The sequence below is a fragment of the Apostichopus japonicus genome, chromosome 19 (assembly GCF_037975245.1).
Source record: "Apostichopus japonicus isolate 1M-3 chromosome 19, ASM3797524v1, whole genome shotgun sequence".
Taxonomy (NCBI): Eukaryota; Metazoa; Echinodermata; class Holothuroidea; order Aspidochirotida; family Stichopodidae; genus Apostichopus; species Apostichopus japonicus.
Window position 1 is genome coordinate 3,569,125 of NC_092579.1, and position 23,932 is coordinate 3,593,056.

The 23,932-nt window shown below is 35.9% G+C and overlaps 1 protein-coding gene across 2 annotated transcripts in view; it reads left to right on the forward strand.

Moving 5' to 3' along the window:
* The window catches only part of LOC139960574 (acyl-coenzyme A synthetase ACSM3, mitochondrial-like), a 40,976-nt gene extending 20,940 nt beyond the window's left edge, over positions 1–20,036 (forward strand). For both annotated transcript variants that reach the window (XM_071959026.1, XM_071959027.1), the window contains exons 4-16: positions 1,735–1,847; positions 2,428–2,546; positions 4,330–4,391; positions 4,952–5,006; positions 6,786–6,907; positions 8,348–8,504; positions 8,920–9,048; positions 10,667–10,741; positions 12,458–12,643; positions 13,248–13,375; positions 14,057–14,156; positions 14,489–14,608; positions 16,733–20,036. In XM_071959026.1, coding sequence (XP_071815127.1) covers positions 1,735–1,847; positions 2,428–2,546; positions 4,330–4,391; positions 4,952–5,006; positions 6,786–6,907; positions 8,348–8,504; positions 8,920–9,048; positions 10,667–10,741; positions 12,458–12,643; positions 13,248–13,375; positions 14,057–14,156; positions 14,489–14,608; positions 16,733–16,804 — 1,438 coding nt within the window. In that variant the 3' untranslated portion in view covers positions 16,805–20,036. The remainder of the gene's footprint in view (positions 1–1,734; positions 1,848–2,427; positions 2,547–4,329; positions 4,392–4,951; positions 5,007–6,785; positions 6,908–8,347; positions 8,505–8,919; positions 9,049–10,666; positions 10,742–12,457; positions 12,644–13,247; positions 13,376–14,056; positions 14,157–14,488; positions 14,609–16,732) is intronic.
* The last annotated feature ends 3,896 nt before the right edge of the window (positions 20,037–23,932 follow it).

Here is a 23,932-nt window from a genome sequence, read left to right on the forward strand (position 1 = left end):
AAGTAAAACATTTCTCAAGGTGCTTTGAAGATGTTGTGGACAATTATTGTTGCCCATTCTTCGTTTTTTATTTCACCACTGGTGTGAGGGCATATTTTTTTTTTCCAGTTGCTGGTCTTGCACACAGCATATACATAATGTTTGTGCACAAACATTAATTATGTCCCTACTGTGTTTCCATAACTCATAATATGTGAATGACAGAGATGTTATTCAGGACCGACTGAACATTGTACGTTTATCAGCAGAAGACAAATTATATGTTGTGATATATTAGTTGGGTCCCTGGATCCCTGTGTAGTCACCTGTTGGCAATCTTGGTGAAATATGGCACGAGAGAACCAAGTTCAGTTATAATTGGTGTCACGCAATAAAATCTAACTTGAGGGTATTAGCCATACTGTACTACTGTTGGAGGAAGAAAGTACCAGTATAATGCACTCTCACTGCTGTGCCTGAGACATATTTCATAAATGGAGTGTTAACTAACTTGGAGCTTTGCCATAAGGCTGACAGCTGTGTGTTTGATAATGCATTATAGCCCTGACATGTACGTAACATCATACTCACTAGTATTACTATTTATAAAAGAGCTGTGTCTATCTATTCTTTCAGGTTTGGTCATAAATTTAGACACACTGATCACATTAAAGGACCCCCCTCCCCACTCCCTACCCTCTATCACTTTCACAGTTTTTACAGGTAAACCTTAACACCTTGTTTGATTTGCTATTTCTGTTAATTTCTTCGCATTTTGTTGTTTATGCTTAGGAATAGGAATGGACAGCATGTCATTGAACTTTGAGAAGAATACTAACAGACACAGGGTATAATTCTTTCGGACAATTTTTTTGAGGTTTAGTGAAACACACCATTTTGTTTATTATGTAATATCTTATGGTAATTTAGGAAAATGATTTTCATTTTGGAAATTGGAAATCGTACCCTGAATGTCCATTCATGCACATCCATTCTCTTTTAAATTGTTTATAGATCATTAGTATTGCCTTTACATATATTTTTGAAAGAAAAAACTGATTTATCAGTAAAAATTTGTGAGGGTCGCAATTTCAGCAAGGTAAAATGTTTGAGGGACATCTATCGACCTTTGACCCTATAGTGTGGTGAGGTGATTAAGTAATGTCTGTATCCAGTAATGAAGTTTGAGTGACATCAAGCGACCTTTGACCCTATAAAGATATAGAGCATGGTGAGGTGATTGAGGGTGTCTGTCTCCAATGACACCCATGAACTATGAATATAGTATGAAAAGATTCTTGTCTGATTTTCAGTTGTATTGGTTCACAATTAATTTAATTAGTTCATGGTTCCACTTATGCAGTTTGGCTGCTTGGAAAAGGTGCTTACAATTAGTTTGACTTGAAACATTGAAAAACATATTTCAAAAGATCTGATTCTTCAATAACTATGAAAGAAATTGTATATATACTCACTTGTGATCAGCTCATGGTATCTTTATGACCAGTATTCTGAGAATAACTTTTGTTAAATTTTTTGAATTTTGTGGAACTAGATAGGACTGATACGATAGCGCTCTCAGTTAAGTTTGGGCGTGTCTGAAAACTCCCATTGACGTTGGAAATAAAGTCATCCTTGGTAGAAGCAGGTATGGTCCAGGAGAGGAATAGTGTCCACTCTTATCTTTTGATGTTTTCTGTTATTACACATGTTTTTAATTCTTTACATTTGAATGGATTTTACACCTCCTTACAGAATAGCAAATATGCTAATTACAGATTGTGAGCTTCAACCTGGAGATATGGTGATGGTGATCCTTCCTAAAGTTCCAGAGTGGTGGTTTATTAATATAGCATGCCATCGTGCAGGTATGTTCACCAAGTAGAAATTGAAGGGAAAAAAATAAAGAAATAGAGAAGTAGTTGAACAGTTCAAAGATTTTGTCAGTTTGTTCTTCACATATTTCTCATCTTTAGAACTCTTTTATTAACTGTTGCCATTGGAGTTAAGATATTTATTAACACCTTAACAAATATTGTGAATGAGTACCTGACAAAATTGACAAATTAAAAGTACCTGATGAGAAACTGACAAAATTTAAAAAAAATCCGTATGAGCTATTCATGATCAAGAAAATGATCTGTTATGTTTGGAAAAGAAGACACAGATGTAAAGGCTACAGAAATGCAAAGATAGCTAACAATCTGTGTATAAAGAACCATTAATATTAAATTCATCTACTTTAGATGATGTCGTAAACATCAAGACCGATATTTCAAACTTGATGATTACGTTCATTATCTTAAACCGCTGGAATGAGGAATGGAAAAATGAAGAAAAAAAACATATATGGTATTAAGGAAAAATTATGAGTGATAAATAATTCCTTGTCATACCTTGTTTTGCTTTCCAATTTTTTTTTTTCTCTCATCTTCTTCATATATCTAGGCCTGATTGTCACCCCTGGTACATCTCTTCTGACATCTGGAGATATCAAGGACCGTCTCTTGTCCAGTAAATCTAAATGCATCATCGCTGATGATAAAGTTGCTGAGGAAGTTGACAAGGTTTGTAAATCCATGGAATGAACTCTCCAAATGTTGGTTCTGCTAAAAGTAATAAAAAAGAAAATTCAATTCCACTAATTATTGATGTTGGTCAGTTCTTTACTTGATGCAAACCAACCTCTGCTGCAATTAGTTTGAATTTAAATGAATTTGAAAAATATGAAAAGTTGGTGTTGATATATTCTATGTACAGTAATCACTGTACAGTAAACGAGATATGATATATTGCTCTGTTATATATCACTCATGTTCTAATGTACAAGACTATTGTATCAGCAAGCATAGATCCAGTGAGGAGGGGATGTGTGTGGGAGGTGCACACCGCACACTATAACACAAAATTACTTATTAGCACAATCTTGCAGTTTAGGCTTAATTTCAGACCTAGTTTAATAGCCTAAATATAACCTGGAAATGCACCATTTGACAACTAAAATTTCAAACTGAAATTTTCAAAAAATAATTTTTATGGGTGAAGAGGTGGCAGGGAGGGAAGGGGAGGATGGCACAGACCCCTGCATGGTAGTACACTTCAATGATCCCATGACCATACCCCATCCATTCTCAAATCCCAGATCCATCCCCGATCATAATTTGAAAGAAAACATATATAAACAGATAATAATAATAAATGAGACTTATATAGCACCAAATCAGTAGACAAAAGCCATTGCTCAAGGCACTTTACAAAGAAAACAGATTAATTTACAAAAGAACAAGTGAAAAGATGGGTCTTAAGTAGACTTTTGAATGTAGAAAGTTTAGAGCATGTTCGAATGTGATCTGGTAAATTGTTCCAGAGATAAGAGCCAGATCAATCAAACTAATACACCATGTAACAGTAAACCACTAATATATGAGCAGAACTGTAATATAAATGTCAGTAATTGTATTGTTAAACACATGTACTACATATCAGACTTGCAGTACAAGAGCACAATGGCATGAGTACAAGTAGGTCTATTCTTGGTATGAGTACCATTTCATGATTGGTTAGAAATTAGTACTTGATATTGGCTCAACATGCTTTGGATAGTCACCCGGTTGCAGCCAGTTGGGACAATTTCCTAATTAATGCTAAAACCTCTTTAAACTGTACTCCAATATCATGCTCTCAAAGTACTCCCATTGACAGTACAAACAGTTCCTAACCTTGATCTGATAGAAACATGATATTCGTACTGCTCATACTGACAATATAAGTGCTCTGAAGCGGAATATGACACTACAGTATTAAAGAAAAACTTGTCCCAACTGGGTGCACAGTTGGGACAATTTTCTCTACACTGTAAAGTCATGTCCAGCTTCAGAGCACTCATAGTGTCAATATGAGCAGTATGAATATCATGTTTCTATCAGATCAAGGATAAGGAACTGTTTGTACTGTCAATACGAGTGCTTTGAAGAATGATATGGGAGGACAGTTTAGAGAGGTATTAGCATTAGGAAATTATCCCAACTGGTTGGGATAGTATATGAGACTATGAATATTCATCATGGGAAGCAAACACTGTTTTGTTGGGACAGATTTCTAATGCTAATAGCACTTTACACTGTCCTCCCATATCATGCTTTAAAGCACTCATAGTGACAGTATGAACAGTTCTCAACTTTAACCTGACAGAAACATGATATTCATACTGCTCATACTGACAATACGAGTGCTTTGAAGCATGAAATGAAAGTACAGTAGATAAAAGTATTGTCCCAACTGGGATGGCAAGTGCATCCTTACTACTCTTCGACAGTCAGTTAACATAGCATCTTTCACTTCCTTTTCAAGGTTGCAAACGATTGTCCAGATTTGAAGAAAAAAATGCTTGTATCATCAAAAGGACACAGCAGGTCTGTATTAACTATCACCTTTCACAGATGTCATTATGCATCGTTACTACTTGTTTGTTTTAATGTCATTCTCATTTGGATGTGCTTGTTATTGTGAATGTGATATTACAGTCTCTATAGTCAGACTGAATTTGGAAGTAAAGTAGAAAACATAATTTCTAACAGCATGTTTGTTTCAGTAGCTATTTGATGTAGAACTACAAGCATGTTCTCAGATTGTTATTTCTGCTGTATATTAGTATTTTGAGTACAAAGTTGTTTCAAATTTCATGCAAGATGTTTCATCACACTTCCTTGACATGCTAGGAAGCCAGTTTGTTAGACGTATCAGTTGTTTTGCAATTTCATAATATTGTATGTTTTGCTGTTGTTGCTGTTATATTCAGTCTTCTTGTCCTTTCATCCAATTTAATAATCCCCCTCACCCTCCTCCATCTGTCAGTTGAGCAATATTTAATTTGAGAAAAAAGCAAAACAATTGTTCACTTTACATTGCAGTTGTCCGATGTTTGTGATTTGCACGTTTGTGTTTTGCTTTATTTTTACCAAATTTTATGCAGGTCGTCTTGGATGGATTACCATGAAAGCTTTGAAAAAGCTTCTCATTTACACAAGGTATTTAAACTTTTCTTTTGTTTCATAACAAGAAACTGTTACTATGAGTTGTTTTGTAATTTAAGTGTTTTGTAATGTTACTGTTTTTTAATGTAAGTGTCTTGTAATGTTACTGTTTTGTAATGTAACTGTTTTGTAATATTACTGTTTCTTAATGTAACTGTTTTGTAATGTTACTGTTTCTTAATATAACTGTTTTGTAATGTTACTGTTTTGTAATGTTACTGTTTTTTAATTTAATTGCTTTGTAATGTTTGTGTTTTTTATTGTTACTGTTTGTAATGTAACTGTTTTGTAATGTTACTGTTTTTTAATGTAACTGTTTTGTAATGTTACTGTTTTGTAATTTAACTGTTTTGTAATGTTTGTGTTTTTTATTGTTACTGTTTGTAATGTAGCTGTCTTGTAATGTCTGTTTTGTAATGTAAACTGTTTTGTAATTGTAACTGTTTGTAATGTTACTGTTTTGTAATGTTACTGTTTTGTAATATTACTGTTTTGTAATGTTACTGTTTTGTAATATTACTGTTTTGTAATGGTAAATGTTTGTAATGTTACTATTTTGTAATATTACTGTTTTGTAATGTAACTGCTATTGTAGGTTCTTGATTCTCACATCAGTCATGATCTGCCCTAGCTTGTGCCTTAAAATCAGCTGGTTGCATTTACATTGTTACAACTTCCCCACGTGTAGAGACACATGAACATAAGCTGATTGTTTGCAGCACTGTACCAACATATGTTCAAGGTTTGTTATTTCACCCCAACGAACAAAAGCACTTTCCTAAACAACCTTGGCATACATATGGCCTTATATAGCAGAACTACCTCTATCTATCCTCCTGTTAAACTTACACTTTTGAAGTAAGTGGTTTGCATTTGCAAACAGGGGTAACAGTGAAGGTTTCCAGAAGCAGGGACCACTTTTTAGGGGCCAGGCTTTTCAGAGGACCTAGGGGAACCAGCTAGGTAATCTTGTTAGTACACTGCTTTATTGTCACAGCAGATGTTTAAAATCTGGAACTTTACACAATTTCTGCCATCTGCTGGTAGCAGACTTACATAACAATAACCAATCTGTGTATAAAATATATATATATTCTGGACTGAATGTTTCATTTACATAAACTGTTCAGCATTGTTAAACTGCTAACTCTAACCTCTGATAAAAAGAGTAAACTTTAAAGAATTAAAAAAAAAAAAACATGAATATGAGTATGCCAGAAATTATGGTTATAAGGCATTAAAAAGTTATCAAATTGAGGTCAGAAAGCTTAACTTTATGGCAATGTTTGTTTTTGGTCAAACAGTTTTATTATTTTGTATCTCCTTTTTTAAGATTGTTTACTGTTTGCTATTAAATCTGCAGTTTATTCATGTCAGTAAGATATCAGTTAAAATAATGCTTTGTTGGCAATGCTTACAGTGCATGCAGCTTGATATTGCACGTTTTCATACCCTCAATGCTATGAATTCATATTTGAGGACCAGACTTGTAATAAGACTTGTTAAAACTGATTTGTCCCTTGTATTTTCTGTTACTTGTCATTCAGCCTCTGAAGAAGATCTTGCTAGGATAAAAACGTCAGGCCCACTCACTTGTACACATTCTCTTACACAGGCTCTTTAGTGAATAAGCAGTTTGCTAACAGTTTTTAGTTTTATTAGGATATATAAATGTGACAAGTTTCCAAGGGGAGTTCCAAAGTATTTTTCTGTCTCTATAATTAACTTCATATTTATTATACTTTATCCCTATTTTTATTTTTTTGGTTTCAGAATGTGAAAACGCTCAGCGATGACACATTTCTGGCTTTCTTTACGAGTGGCACCACTGGCAAACCCAAAATGATAGAACATTCACACGCTAGTGGCAGCCTGGGGCACATTGTGACTGGGAGGTAGGTAAATAATAAGCTGATATCATTATGAATTATGAAGGATATGTTCAACTAATACTAACTTCTGACCAGACATCTAAATGCTACCACTAAAAGTGAGACATTAAAGATTCCTCCTGACTTGTCTTTCTGCATTTTAACAAGTGGCAATATGTGGTTTGCATAGCCTCTACATATACTCACAATGCCTTTGTTCTAGTGGGTATACTAACTATGGGTTTTTTAGTGCAAGTACTTCTTCTCAGACAACACAGTGGGATCAGCTGGTAGTTAAACTAATCCCATGACTTCTTTTTGCAAAGCCTTTAGTTAAGATCTGAAGGCCACCTGAATATATTACCAGCAAGTTTTGGCGACACAAGGTCACATGCTCAGGCATTTAATGGTAGTCCCTTGGAAAATTTCTATTTAATTTTACCCTTTTGCATCTTGGCTTATATTTTTTGTCTTCTGTGTTAGCTGTTAATTTCTTTGGGAGGGACCAAAATTTAAAAAATTGTAATAACTCTACAAGCTTAAATCAGATTATATGCAAACTTGGAATACAGTTGTTGGTTAATAGCTGGTACATGTGGGCATAAATATTATGATATAGTGTGATGACATACAACACTTTAATATTCCACTAAGCAAAGAACCATATAGTGCCTGTAGGGCTCTTGTTAAAGTGGGTGAACAGCAGGTGTTTTCTCCTCTAATGTGACCCATCTACAACCTTTCATTTAATCTCACCTCTTCCTCCTCCCCTCTCCCTTACACAGTATTCAGTACTCATTAAAAACAAATTAGTTAATGGAAAAACAGACCCATTGATATACAAAACTTAAAATTTCATATAATAATAATAATAACTAAATAAAGTGGCCACTTATAACGTGTCAAATCTGTCAACTTGACACTCCTGGCTCAGGTCAAGAGAAAGATTTTAAACTATACAATACAGATTCGGCATGAAATAAAAAGTAGCAATATAGAGTTAATCAAACATAGTTAAGCGTTGACAAAAAGGATAGTTTTCCGTTGAGACTAGAAGTGGGTGAGGTAGCTTTCCTGCCAAAGGCTAGGAGGTAGTGAGTTCCAGAGGGATGGCCCAGATGCAGAAAAGGAAAGATGTCCCCAAGAGTGTTGTATAAGGATACCAATTGTCATATATTTAGCCTCCAGTACACAATGTGATATGTTAAGTGAATCTTTTACAAATCTCTGGTATTTTTTTTATTTACAAATCTCCGGTAGAACGTGGTGGCCAATTGGCTAAGGCGTCGAACTCGTGATCCAAGGATTGCTGGTTCGATTCCTGCCTAGTTCATTACGTTGTGTCCTTGGGCAAGATGCTTTATCTCACTTGCCCCCCTCCACCCAGGGGATAAATGGGTACCTGTGAGGTAACTTGTCATTGAGCACAGTATTGATTATGATTATTATTATTTTTACTTGAAGGTACTGGCTGGATGCTGTCCCCACGGATGCCGTCTGGTGTCTCTCTGACACTGGCTGGGCCAAGGCTGCCTACGGTAACCTCTATGGGCCATGGATACAGGGGGCATGCGTCTTTGTTCATCATTTACCAGCGTTTGACCCCATCAAAGTTTTGGAGGTGAGAAAGAATGTGTATGTTATAATACATTAGTAATGATTAAGTACAAGAAACCTTCCATATCAGAATAGGGAAACATTTTCCAAAGCATAATAAAACAGTGAGAGTTAATAGAAGAATCAACAATGTGATGAAGGATGTATTTATCTGGATGTTTGTAGTGTCTGATGTCACTGGTGAGGAGCGATGGATTTGCAGTATGTGATTCCATTGGTGAAGAGAGGGAGGTGGAAGGGGGAAGGGCTGTATTAAGGTTACAAGTTAGGTTATTCATTGATAGTATTGGTGAGAGCTATGTGGAATCTATGTACTTAAATTTATACCTTTCACATAATATCAAAACAGAGTGTCACTATGTGAGCTCATGTTTGTTTAGATTTAGTGACCGTCCAGCACTTACCATTTGATGTTACAGACCTTACAGAGGTATCCTATCACAGTATTCTGTGCTCCACCAACCGGATATCGTATGCTAGTACAGCATGACGTAGCAAGGTATAAGATGAATTCTCTGCGACATTGTTTGGCGGCTGGAGAACCAACGGTATGTGCCTCTCTGTTTCTGCATATCTGTTTGTTCATTGGTTGTCCATTCACGCATTTGAACTAAAATTGCAAATGTTTTCCTTAACTGAATAATTTAGAGGGTAATTAATTGGTCTGGGAATGTTATAGCAACTTTGCAACTAATACTTAGGATATTTTTAGAAGAACTTAAATGGAAAATGGAATTGACGCTGTGAATTTTTCTGAACCTGTTGTACCATATAAAACATGTTATACGAAGAGCCATGGTGTGACCATTTTGGTAGTAAATTTATATCCAAGGCTGAATTTCAACAGTGAAGGAAAGTTTGGTAGACACAAAACAAACAAACAAAATATCCTTCAAAACAAGCACCATTTATTAGAAAACTAAGATTTGTTTTTGGGGTGTACCAAAAAGGGAGAAGGTGGTACCTTAACACCCCTCATTGCACCAAACACCATGTCTCTTTTGTCATATATACTAACATTTGCATTGCTTAGAACTTAATCCTATAAGACCAAGGCAAACTTTGCATCAACTGGTAAAATGAGGTAAGACTATTCCAGGATTTTTGAAATCTAAGAACCATATTAGCTTTTCTTTTTTATCCTGAAAGTTTTGGCATTCCATTTTATAGGTTATGTGTGTGTTTCGGTAAAGAGCAAACCTGACATGAATATTGTATTTTCATGACTTAAAAAAGCTAACATGATTCTACATGACTAAAAAAAACAAAGATGACTCTACATAACTCAAAGACCTCTGAGATGACTCTACAGGACTCAAAAAATCTAACATGACACTACATGACTACAAAAATCTGAGACGAAACTACAGAACTCAAAAAATCTGAGATGACTACATGACTCAAAAAATCTAAGATGACTCTACAGGACTCAATAAATCTAACATGATTCTACATGACTAAAAAAAACAAAGATGACTCTACATAACTCAAAGACCTCTGAGATGACTCTACAGGACTCAAAAAATCTAACATGACACTACATGACTACAAAAATCTGAGATGAAACTACAGAACTCAAAAAATCTGAGATGACTACATGACTCAAAAAATCTAAGATGACTCTACAGGACTCAATAAATCTAACATGATTCTACATGACTACAAAAATCTGAGATGACTCTACAGAGCTCAAAAACCTCCGAGATGACTTTACATGACTCAAAAAATCTGAGATGACTAAACATGAATCAAAAATTCTGAGATGATTCTACATGATTCAAAAACTCTGAGATGACTCTACATTACTCAAAAAATCTAACATGACGCTACCTGACTCAATAAATCTGAGATGACTCTACATGACTAAAAACATATGAGATGACTCTACATGTCTCAAAAAACCTGAGATGACTCTACATTACTCAAAAAACCTGAGATGACTCTACATTACTCAAAAAACCTGAGATGACTCTACATTACTCAAAAAACCTGAGATGACTCTACATTACTCAAAAAATCGGAGATGACGCTACAGGACTAAACAAAATCTGAGATGAGTCTCCATGATGAAGTAAACTTCTTTGATATGACTATGATCCAGAACTTTTGTTTCTTTGTGGTTCTTCTGTGTTTTTCATACCAAACTGTTACTATATTCTCTAACAGAACCCAGAAGTAATTGAGGCTTGGCAGAGGACGACGAGGCTACGCATCAATGAAGGATACGGCCAATCAGAGACAGTATGTAGTCACACATTATTCACTTGCATTTATTTCTAATTATTTAATGATTTCAAGATCTTTTCATTTTAAATGAAACCATGCATTTGAGCTGCAAAAAGTGTGTGATAATCTAGGATGCCCATCACATCCCTGTCCCCTGTCACAAGTTTTATTTCTTCCTGCATTGTTTACACTCGAAATAAAAGGGCTTTATGTAGACAGGTAGATAAAGCAAGTTGTTTAAAAAAAAGGATTTGAAAATGTTATCACTCGTTTGATCAATGACATCTGTAAAATATACTTAGGAATGATTTGTGTAAATTTATGTGTTGCAAATCATTTGATGTACCATAATTAAACCCGACCCACCAAACTCCCCCAACTTTCTGTCTCCCTCTCCTTTCTGTCCCTCCTTCTGTCCCCCCTTCTATCCCCTTCTCCTTCCCTTCCTCCCTTCTTTCCTTCCCCTCCCATTTTCTCCCCTTCCTTTGTGAGCTGAAAACATTGTTAAAGGATTATGATTGAACACATGTTTCTGGTGAACTAAGCTTCGTCCACTGTGGAAGAGGAAAAAATGTACATCTGAGGTAAACTTGAAAGTGGACTTGGAATATTGCTAAATTAGAAATCGACAAAGGAAGTTTATGATATTATGCTGACATGTCACAGATTTAATCAATTATGTTGAAGGTGTTATACCTGCATTCTAAATGACAAAGAATTGTACTTTCATATGATTACATGCCAGGCAAATTTGTAATGGTCGGTCGGTTGTCCCGGACGACCAAATATCTGTTCAGATTACCAAAATCAGCTTTGGAGGTAGACCCACAGAAGACTAGGTGTTTACAATAAATTCAGATTGTATTGTCACTGCATACTGCCAAATAGGTAAAGTGATAAATTAATATCACCCTCCATTACTCTGGAGATACTGAAAGGCAAACAACAGTGGTGGTAGGGCCTACCATCCACCCAAAGGGGAGTTTTTCTGGCCCAAACCAGTATTCTCTTCACCAATGTACGCATTTCTCTTACAGTGTACATATTGATCATTCTTTGATATTTTGCTGCATTTTTAGGGACGACCAAATTTGCTGGTCGGACAACCAAAAAGTCAGACCCGGTTTATCCTGTGGGACAACCAGAAAAAAATTCTAATCAATTTGCCTCCATATGATTCACACGATTACATCATTTAACTATTCTGATACTCCGCAGACCTTATTAATTGGTATGTACACAAAGATGAGAAACCGCCTATTCGCGATACTGTGAAATAGGCGGTTCGAACAAAGTAGTTTCGAGGAACTACTACCTGAGAAAATAACGTTACGCTAATAAAAAACGAACACATGGGCATGAGTTGCACACTATAAACAGCCCCCAAACTCCCTTCCCTATAAGAAAGGATACTTATCAGGCTGTAATAGGCTGTTGAAACGCTCAGAAATCCAATAGGATGTAAAGAAGGTAATAATCCAATGTAATCCGGGCAGTTTTAGAAAGATTTGAATCCACTATGAAAACGCATGAGTAAACACTTTGGATGCTAGAATGAGAAGGAAGGGCATTGACCAGATAGGACTGGTCACTGAGGTTGCACAGTGTTAAAAGATTACCAGGGCATACTAGACACGGTAGAATGAGGTGCTAATGTTGTGGGGAGACAGGTAGGCGGGTCACTTGTAAATATATAAACCAGTAAGTTTTATCATTTCTGATACTCCGCAGACCTTATTAATTGGTATGTTCAAGTGCCTGCAGTTCCAACCTGGGTCAATGGGTAAGGCTGTTCCTGGAGCGAATGTAACAGTAGTTGGTGATGATAGATGCACAGAGTTACCACCAGGAGAAGAAGGTAATATTGGTGTTGCTCTGAAGCCCAGGGGTACAGCTGGCCTATTTAAGGGGTACATGGTGAGTGCCAAAATTGATGTCATTCCATGTATTGATGGATGATAAAGGTAATATTGTAACTAACTACACACAGTAGTTAAGATGCTATGCACAATAGCATGCAATCTAAAAGGCATTTCAAGACTTTTTTCAAGTAGGGATGTATTGAACTAAAATACACACATTAAACATAATATGCTCAATAGCATGCTATATACAAGGCATTTCAAGACTTTTTCAAGTAACGATGTATTGAACTAAAATCATGCTATGCTCAATAGCATGCTATATACAAGGCATTTCAAGACTTTTTCAAGTAACGATGTATTGAACTAAAATCATGCTATGCTCAATAGCATGCTATATACAAGGCATTTCAAGACTTTCTTCAAGTAGCGATGCATTGAACTAAAATACACACATTAAAGATGCTATGCTCAATAGTATGCTATATACTGGGCATTTCAAGTAGCCATGGTAAAAGTCTGCCCATTTTGTATAATTTTCTTTTCATAAAACAAATTAGAATTTTGTCAATATTGAGGTTTATTTGTTGTCTGAATTTGTTTGTAAACCTGTTTGATATACTTTGGCTTGATTGCGAATGAATTAATTTCATTTACAGAATGATCCGGCCAGGACTGTTGATGTTTTCTCCAAAGATTATTACCTGACAGGAGACAGAGCCTACAAGGATGAAGATGGTTATTTCTACTTTGTTGGTAGAGATGATGATGTGATATCATCAGCAGGGTAGGAGGAAATTCTCTACATTCAGAGAAGAGAGAGTGGGGGGGGGGATGGGGGAGAGGTTGGTTGATGAAGACAACATATAAACTAGAGAAAATATATTAGAGCTTGGTGATGAAACTGATCATGCAGTTTCAATCTATCTATCCACATAGGTAAAAACAGTCATTTGCATTAGCAGTGTGTGGTCTTCCTGCCATGGTGGTACAGAAGGACAAGTGACATTGTTAATCGTGTTCTAAGGAGTGTTTATAGGCCTCACAACATGATTTCAATTTTACAACTTGAATTTCAACACTCGCCAAAGGCCGAGCTGTAACCTTTCACAGATAGAACACTAGCATATGCCCAAATATATCACGATTGGATTGAATGGGGAAGAGTGTAGTCCTTAGATGTGGGTCAAGTTTGCCCTCTTTCTAAGAGCCTTATGTTTCCTGTGCATGTTCAGTTCTATTTGTGGGATTATTGCTGGAAGGGGTGGGAGGAGACTTGGTGGACAAAAGGGATCCATAAATGCATTTGGTGTGAAAAGTTGGGATAATATAGGGATTGCATAGGGGAGAAAGATTTGAATTTCAGTAAACTATAGTTAAGGGACATGTGCATACTCACCGATGCAAACATCATGTTATACTACTATTTAACATATCAGCAGGTTGCATTGGTTTTTTACCCCGACAGATATCGAATTGGTCCATTTGAGGTGGAGAGCGCCCTGCAGGAGCACCCTGCAGTGGTAGAGTCAGCAGCTGTTGCTGCAAAGGATTCTCTTAGAGGAGAGGTTAGTTCAGAAAAGGGGGGGGGGGAGAAGGGGATTTATTATCTTTAATGAAAGGAAAAGAATGGTGCCCAATGGTTATTTATTCCAAGGGGTCTTATTTATTACTCTTGTTTTACATTTTATGCAAGAAGTAGATTAATGTGGGTTGTGTCTCCCACCCCCCCCTTCTCCTTTTCCCTATCCTCACATATTACCTTTCTTTCGATAGCAATTCATTTTATTATCTGTATATTGATCACTAATTCATTTCCTTTGCAATTCCACCCATCTACACCACCCTTTCACATATGTTCTACTTTGTTTGTTTTTCACATAATTGATTTTTTTTGCAGGTGGTTAAAGCTTTTATAACCTTAGCAGATGGTTTTAAAGACAGAGAACCAGAAGAGCTAAAGAAAGAGTTACAAGACCATGTAAAGAATGTTACAGCTCCTTACAAATATCCCAGACAGGTGAGAGATCATTCAAACATATACCTTTATGTAAAATGAACATTTGAAGATATCATCTCCAAAAATAAATACAAAATTTGGCATATATTATAGTTGAAAGATACATTTTACAAAAAGAATTTGTGTTACCGTTATACATCTTTGAGAAAAAGACCGCTCGGTACTTGAAATAATATGGTATTTTTACTTCAGTGTACAAAAATTAGCACCAGGAACATTTGAATTATGTGTAAACTTCAAGTAGTTTGTGTATTTCAATTGCAGGGACAGAAAATGTCTATATGGGATAATACTGTTATTTTACTTCATTCGAGACATTTAATTTGATGTGTTACAACCACTCAGGACTCTTAGATTGAGAAGTAATCAAATTATGTGTGAATATGGAGTGGTTTGATTAGAATCATGCAAATGAACAATTCGATGCAAATATGCAACTTGTGTTATAGATACTAAAACACACAACGCTGAGAACATCACTATATGTGTTTTTATCCATTCAAATTCAACATACCTTACCTAAAGCATGGCTTTCATTGCGGTCATATTACTGTCGATATGTCAGAGGCCAACAGAAGGGAAAATGTTTGAGTACAAGTGTAGTTGTACAGCCACTGATGACCTTGGCTTATAAGTCCAAACCTAATTAATTATGTTAATCCTTTATTTTACAAATTCTAGTGACTTACCAAGAAATGTTTTTTAACTTGATATGAAGAACACAGCACAAGTGTATGGCATTCTACACCATTTTACCTTGATAACTTTGTAATACTTTGTGAAGATGTCATTTATTGATTCAATGATCGTCTTCTGAAGAGCTTAAGTAGTTGTCAGTGTGCTAGACTACTGTATGTAGTCCAGCCACTTCCATTAGTGAGCCTCTGATGTTACAAAAGTTCATTTGTCCCAGCATAAAAGTAGTAAATAAGAGAAAAAACCTAGACCAGTAGCAGTGGCTTTGATCGGTCTGTTACATATCAAAACTTTGTATCCGTAACCATTATGCAATATAGCATAGTACATTCTACTCAGCTACTAGACAAGGCTGTATGAATTTTCATCATTTATTCCACAAAGAAAGCTGGTCTATGTGTAAAATTTGAACAAACTGCTGGTACGTGTTTATAACTCTTTTTATGGATAAATTAGCAATTCAATTTTTCTTGGATGGGTTTGATCATTTGTGGCATATAAATATAATTTAATATGACATTATTTTAGCTACACTTCATATGCCCATCCCTGTTGTTCTCTCTACTTTAACATAACTGTGTGATGCTTGTGTTCCTGGGTAACAATAAAAGACATGACGAGAACACGTGCAGGTGCAGAGTTTGTCTTTTACCATTTCTTTCGTAGAAAGATTTTAACTTGTGAGGGTTATCAGGAATCAACTAGTGCAGTGACTCTTTCAAGCGACTGTAAGACAGTAGAAAAGTAGGACGATGTGTATAGAGAGGCTTTTCACTCCAATATTTCTTTTTGCTATTATAGGAGATGTTATTGTACCAAATTTCAGCATTTGCACTAAGTAGAGGCTGGCAAAGGGGAGTTGGACATGTGGGTATCATTTAAGGACTGAAACTCGATCCTTAAAATCACCTCAGTATCAGTATCAATAAACTAGACCCGCTATGCCTTTTGTCCCACCAATTCCAGTATTTGATTTTGTCTAACACAAAGGCACTTTTAAGTACCCTTTTTTTAGCTTTGATCAACAGCACACTTTCTATGATACTAATATATCTTTCTCAACAAAAGATCATTTATATTAACACAATTGGCATTCCTCCACCTCCCACTCACCACCCCTATACTTTTATCAAAAAAAGTGCCCCTTTTCAGAAATAAAACTGCCCATCAACATTTGTGCCCCTCCCAGATTCAATCCTATTCCACTGGCCCTGGAATGATTTACTAGTAACTTGACTGTAGTACAACTAAATCACGGAAGCGAACCACTTAAAACAAGGGGTTGTGAACATCATGCAACACACCTAGCTACTTTAAACAAGAAGAGTGGAGTTCCATAATTGTTTTTTGTCTCGTTTGTGATGTTGAAGTACGTCATCTTAAGGGCACTCTTCCTCAATGGATTAATTTTTTTGTTTTCTTTACCAGATTGAATTTGTTGACAGTCTCCCAAAGACGGTGAGTGGCAAGATAAGACGAGTTGAATTACGAGAGAAATAATCAACCTGAACTCACAGGCGTAGGAACCCTCTCAAACCTGGGGGGCTCCTACCACTAGATTTTGGCCTAGGGTTGGTGCGTCCCTAACCCCCAAACCTCTGTCCCCTACCCCCTCCCACCTCAGTTCCTATGCCTATGCATTGAGTTCGGTAGGAGTCACGTTTACCTGTTGTATGCCCTAAAGATCATGTTATTTGTGCACAAATTTTCCTATTTTGGTGATTCAGTTGTTTACGGACTATGAAAAGGGAACAAGAACAGAAAATTCCTATGAATGCCCTCCAAAAGAAAGGCAAAGTATATTTTATATCTCATAGCTATCAGAGCAGAACAAAGCAGACAAAACTGTTTCTGTTAAAATATAAATAAAAGACTATGTTAGTATATAACAATAAATAATAATGAAAAATGATAATTATTCCGTGTTTCGTGGCAGACATAATACCTGTACGTTATTTAACAATGATTTTGATTTCAAAACTTTTAACTATGCAGCTTTGACGTCTTAACATATTTCACAATATTGATGGCGTATTCATACAGTGTAGAAAGTATTGTGTAAATGTTACAGATACTTTATATTTGTATGTAATGTTACAGACTAGCAGATGCTGCATCTGATATTAATTTTTTTTATTGCTGCATCGAAATATGTAATGTTACACATTTTCATAAAGGTATTAATCTCATGTTTAAAGCATATTAAAAATGGACACATCTCATGAGACTTGAAATGACACTTGCATACAGTTCAATTAAGGAATTTTGTTTGAGACTTTGGAGTATTGAATGGTGTCAAAAATTGCTCAAAATATTGTAATTAATAAGTCTTTGATCATTAAAGGAGCCTTGATCTTACAACCAAAGACAATATTTGTACAAACATGGTGATAACTACGTGGCAAACAAGAAAGTAGCTCTATTCACAAGCAAGCCAGGGCTCGCCGACAGCTAACATGCAACAGTGAATATAAAGATTAAACTATTGTTACAAAAATAAAGGGCATCATTCCTATAGCGTCTTAGCATTCGCATATGCAAATGAGGGATAAAGGCTAAGGGTGAGAGTTAACTTTACAATTAAATACAGTCGTTTGTTATTTGTAAAAAATATAGTGGTCCATCAGTCTTTATTATAAGATGTTACACATGGTATAACTGACATCATATGAACCAAGTACTAGGTGACTTTTGCACTAGCTTTCTGGATGAATCAAATCATTTATTTGTGGGATGTGTGCGATTTTATTACCATCACTAAAATGTTTGTCCTAATCCTGTATTTTTTATTTATTTTTGGTAATTCCAATTCCATGGTCTAGTGGGGCAATTATGACGATTGTTTCAAGAACTTTCCAGTAATATATTTCTTTTTAATATCAAGACATAGTTTTACCGTATGTGCCAATCAACTCTGTAGCCATGGATCATTACAGAAGCTGTTTTCTAATTTCTTTATTTTCATCAAAATTAGTTTCGACAAAATGCATTCTTTTTTTAATTCATTCTATTCCATTGTCTAGTGGGCACTTTTGACCATATTTTCAAGAACTTTCTAGTAATATACTTCTTTTCAATATCAAGACATCATAGTTTTACCATATATGTGCTAAACCAACTCTATAGCCACAGATTGTTACAGACTCTTTTTATTTCATTATATTAACTGCCCAACTTATCTTCAAGCAAACTAAGTTTACACATGTTACCCCTCTTCTTAAAGCATTACACTGACTTCCAATTGAAATGTGTATACATTTTTAAGTCCTTATTTTAATCCACAATTGTATTTATAACAAGTTATCTCCAAATTACCTTTCCGAACTTCTATTAGTAAAACAATACAAGTGTGCCACCCGTCAGTCAAAATTCATTACCCTCCTAGTACCTAGAACCAATGAGGTTACCTATGCCAACCATGCTTTTCAGTTTCTGGTCCCAAATTGTGGAATTCCCTCCAAACCATTTAAAATCTATACCTATTAAATCACTTTTCAAATCTAAACTAAAAGCCTACCTCTATGCTAAACATTTTTTCAATTTGATTTGTAATTATTTTTCATTGTTGCATGATTGTTTTTGCTTTTCTTTCTATTCAAACTATATATGTACGGCGCTTTTGACAAATTTATTGTTTATAATCTTAGTTATTATTATGATTCATATTATATTAAAGAAGACAAAAACCTATAGTAATCAGTACTGATCTATGGTATAGAGATAACAGGGAAAACTGTACCCAAAAAGCTAAGAAATATGTTATTCCATTCGAGAGATATCACAGAATTAATATTTCTTGACATGCAACATGCAAGACTTAATCAAGTCTAAAATATGATATCACTGAGCCACATGTGCTTCGTTTATGTTTTTCTCTATTTTATTACAATATCAATTTTGTTATCATGGAGATTTTGGGTTTTTGAAAGTGCTGAATCTAAGAAATTGAAGCTGGTCACTTGACCTATAATGATGGCATTGGTGGTCAGGGTCAAATTTGATGTAAAATGCCAACTTGAAAATATGGAAAGTAAAAGAAGTGAAGGGTTTCAGATCCTAGTGGCACTATGACATCACAGATTTACAAAATGACTAAACAGATAGGATATCTCCCAAATAGCTGTGTGGGGGGGGCGGGAGTGGTGGGGGTGGAAGTTGTTCAAAGATGTATATAATATAAGCTAAAGATAATGGTTGGGTTTGTGTCCCATTTCTATTAATAAAACACATAAATTCAGTTTCTCTGTGAGGGCAGCCTTCATATTCAGAGAGCTCTGACAAAATGGCAAGGCTACTATAGAGGGCGCATGTCAAGATTATTTCCATATCAGCTGGGAATATATGTATGATACTGCAGCTATAAATTCAAGGGTGATGGGTATGATAATTGGGTTGTGCATTATCTTGAAATGGTTAAGAATTTTTTTTTTTAATGTAGAATCTATAAAACTTTCATTTTGTCCTCGATTGGATGGACAGATATGGATAGTACTATATGAATAGACACTTAAATTTAAAGGATAGATAACTTTTTGGGGTACCGGAAAAACATGAAATTTTCCAAATTTATAAATGTCATATGGAAATATTTTTCTTGTCTTAATTTATTTGATAAATGATAATATCAACCAAGACTTTATCACCATCATGTACGTTTCCAACTTAAATAAATGTTAAACATTTTCAAATGTTACTGTGGAAGTAAATAAACAAATTTGAAAAGAGAAATTAATTTAATTGTTGATACGAAATGTTTTGTCATTTTAATAGCAGAGGGTACAAAGTCGGAAGACTTAAATTGAAAGAGGGAAAACGAAATTTTGTGGTAAAGAACTTATTTTCAAGAGAAATGGTGTTGGTATTATGAAACCGTCTTTAGCTACCGTTTTCATCATTCTACCCAACTTCCACTCCCAGTCGAAGCCAATTCTACATTTTAAACTTGACGGAAACTCCACAATATTACTAAAGAAAACACATCTAAGAAGATATTGGCACTTATTGTGTTATGTGTCATGGAATAATTATGAAGACGGCAGAGGGAAACAAATGTTTTTGTGATGCGTTATGACGGATGTTGAACAATTTTGTGACGCCCGCCCTCTAATATACCCGTGGGCAGCCAACGAGCATGTCGTTTCACATTGAAAATTGTTTACGGGGGACCATCTCAAATCACACCTGTAACAAGAGGTTAGATTATCTTCATTCCCAGCAGAATTTTAGTATTATACTAGCTGCGGTGTCCCAGATAAGACAAAATTCAACTGTCTTCTCGAAATATTGACATTTAAATCGATATTTTCAACCTGTTTCTCAAAGTTTCGAATCGGTAATTTCGAAATTTCCACATTTTCATCGACCATATCGACTGTTGTATCTACAAATTTCGACTTATTTACCTTATAATTTCCATTCTCGAAATTTGTTATCGAAATGTTCCTCACAATGTTTAGCTGAACATTTTTGAAGATATGATTGTCAACGTTCGACTATGTGAAACAAAAATGTTATCTTTTCGTGAGATGTCAAAGTTGTTGGAATTTGGATGGTTTTTTTTGACATGTTGAATTTGTATGAAGTTGAAACATCGATTTCTCTATTACGTCTTTAATTGCAAAATTGTTAATTTTCAACACGAAATTTATTCATAAACTGTACAAATTTAGGATATTTCTTCAAATGTTTGACTTTTCGTGTAAAAGGTTTCGACTTCATGTCGAAATTCGGTAATTCGAAAATTCGACGGATGGTGCCAAAAATTTATAAGAAGAACCATTGCTCATTTTGACTGCCTGGCACTCCTTTATATACTGATAAGGTGGGGGGGGGGCAAAAATACACTTCTGCCCCTCCGCCACACACACTGAAAACAGGGGCGTATCCAGGGGGCGCAACAGGCGCGCGCCCCCCCTATTGGCCGTCACCAAAAAAAAAAAAAGTTAAGCAAAAAAACAAAAAAAAATTGATGACGACCTTTATGTGAGATGTCGGTGATCGCTCAACCCCCCCCCCCCCTCCCGTATGCTTTATTTTTTGTTTGCCAAAAAAAGGTTCTGGCAAAGTTCGGCGGTATAATAGTTTTAGAAACATAGATGGTAATTGTGTTTGTATTATCACTATAAACAATAAGTGACATGCCAGCCATACTAAATTGTGCATTTTGTGTCCCTATTTACTGGAAATGTTGCTTATTATTAAGGTCGAAAAATGGATCACATATGGCCATGGGCGGCGATCCTGGGTGGAGGGAGGATATATCCCCCCCCCATGAAAAGGGGTGGATGGGATGTAATGCACCATATCCCCCCCCCCCACCAAATGCCAGGGATAAGAATATTTTCATGCCTACATTTATGCATCTTCGTTAATGTACGGCTCTTTTTTAGCTTCATTTCTCGCCTACCATAAACGCAGTGCGATCTTTTCAAATAAAGCGTCTTTATAAAGCAAAAATAGTTGACTGTAGGCTTCATTGGCCCTATAACAACAAAATGTATTATTGCGCCCACGGTATTGATATAGTACATATATGCACCCTCATAGTATTCATATAGGCCCTACAGTAGGCCTACACACGTACATGTTCCCTCGAACAGCTGAGAATCTCATGTAACCAGGGTAATGCTTAATACACGTTTCACCTGGATGCCCTAGCAATCCGTACCTAGGAATGTAACTATGTGTAATTGTGTATTGCATGTGTATAGGCCTATAATAGCCTGCATGAGGCCATTTTCTTCATCGAATAATATAAAAGAGCTCTCGAACATTCTAACGTTGCGCCTGAAACAAGATTGACAGGGGCAATTTTCCCAAAATAACACCCGAAATTAAAAAAAAAAGTATTTTGGATCCTGATTATGAGATATTTCGGACATGACATCCCTATTTTAAAGTTGGGTATATGCCGCTTGGAAACCTCGGGAAGTGCCGTTTCCGGCCATCTAGAGGGTTTGTAAATCCCAAAATGTTCTTGTACGCTTCGCGCCAACTCATGGTGGCGCTACGCTTAGACAGTCAACAAGGTCATATCCCCCCCCCCCCCCCACTCGGAAGTACGGATCGCCGCCCATGCATATGACACCATTTTGCATTTCAGCCCTTCTTCGAAAGCAAAAATTGTACACCCCTCCCCTTAGACCCATTCCCCAGGACGGCGATCATTCATGCCTGGCGCCCCCCCTATTGGAAAATCCTGGATACGCCCCTGCTGAAAAGTTGGGGCACCCCCACTCCCCCTCTTCAAACTTCAAATAATCATTAGGGAGTTATAATTATATATCCAGACTGGTCATCACAAGATTCATAAATTTTAATTTTGTACTTTTAATTTTTTATTTTAATTTTGTACTTTTGTGGAAAAAAACATAAAATAAATGTAGTACGGTTATCTTCCCAAAAACGTCTGCTAAATCGCGGAATAGGCTTATGGGTGACCAACGTTTAATATCGCTATTCAGAATTTACATAACTGTCTTGCTACAAGATTGCAGCCTCGACTGGTAAAGTATGACGAACTCGATTAACAACACAACTATAAACAACAGTAATTGCACCTTATGTCAGCCTCAGTGACCACTCTATACTGACTAGGTGAAACTTATACAACAGATTGGTCAACTAATTGATATTTCCTGGTGGTTCAGTACAGCTTCCGCTTTTGAAATAAAAATGACCCTTGGTTCCGCTTATTCAATCCATGCGTGAAAGACCTTTTAATTTATTAATGGTTGTTCGCTCAATATGATCGTGTCGTCCTTATGGAGAGCCGTTTTAAAATTCAATCCGGGAATTTCAGATATCCAGATATCTAAATTCAGTAAATTTCATATAGGCCTACTTGGAGATATCTAAACTTAATTTTGAGATATCTGAATTAGATCTTGAGAAATTTAACATTCTGTGATGCTTTGTAATATCTGAAAATTGATTTTAAGATATCTTCAGTTATCAGTTATTATCAGTTAAGATATCTTTAATTACCGGTAACTTGAAATAGGTCTATCTGATATTAATTCGAGATTTCTAAACTTCCACAATAAAATACAGCGTTCCATACGTCCGAGTCCGCCGTCCTGTGCCAATCGCGTGAAGAAGTATCATGCGTGGCAAATCCCTTATAATCCAATATGTTAACCCTTTCTGTCAAATTCGACCTTTTCGTATCAAAATTCTGCACTATTTTGTCACGGTTTTTCTCGAACTTTGTTGAAATAAACAGTCAACAAATAGCCTAGAGTGAGTAGGAATAAGTCGAAATTTCGACATTTTATGTCGAATTTCCAACAGTCTTATCTGAAAACGGCTTGCTATTTTATCTCAAAATGTCCACTATATTTGCAAAACAGTTAAAATTTTCCAATCCATAAACAGAGGGGAAGTGACAACCGTATACGTATGTACCTTCCCTGAATATTCAGGTACAGATCCGGGCAGGGTTTGAGGGTGTTCACGAGCCCTTGTTTTCGACCTCACACAGAAAATCATAAGAATTTATTAGCACGGTCGTTTATACCTTGTTACCTAATATATATATAGTCTAAATATGCATCAAGATGGACCATTTGACGTCTAGACATCTACAGACCCTCTCCTAAATGGGAGTACACCTCAACAACCCCAGGA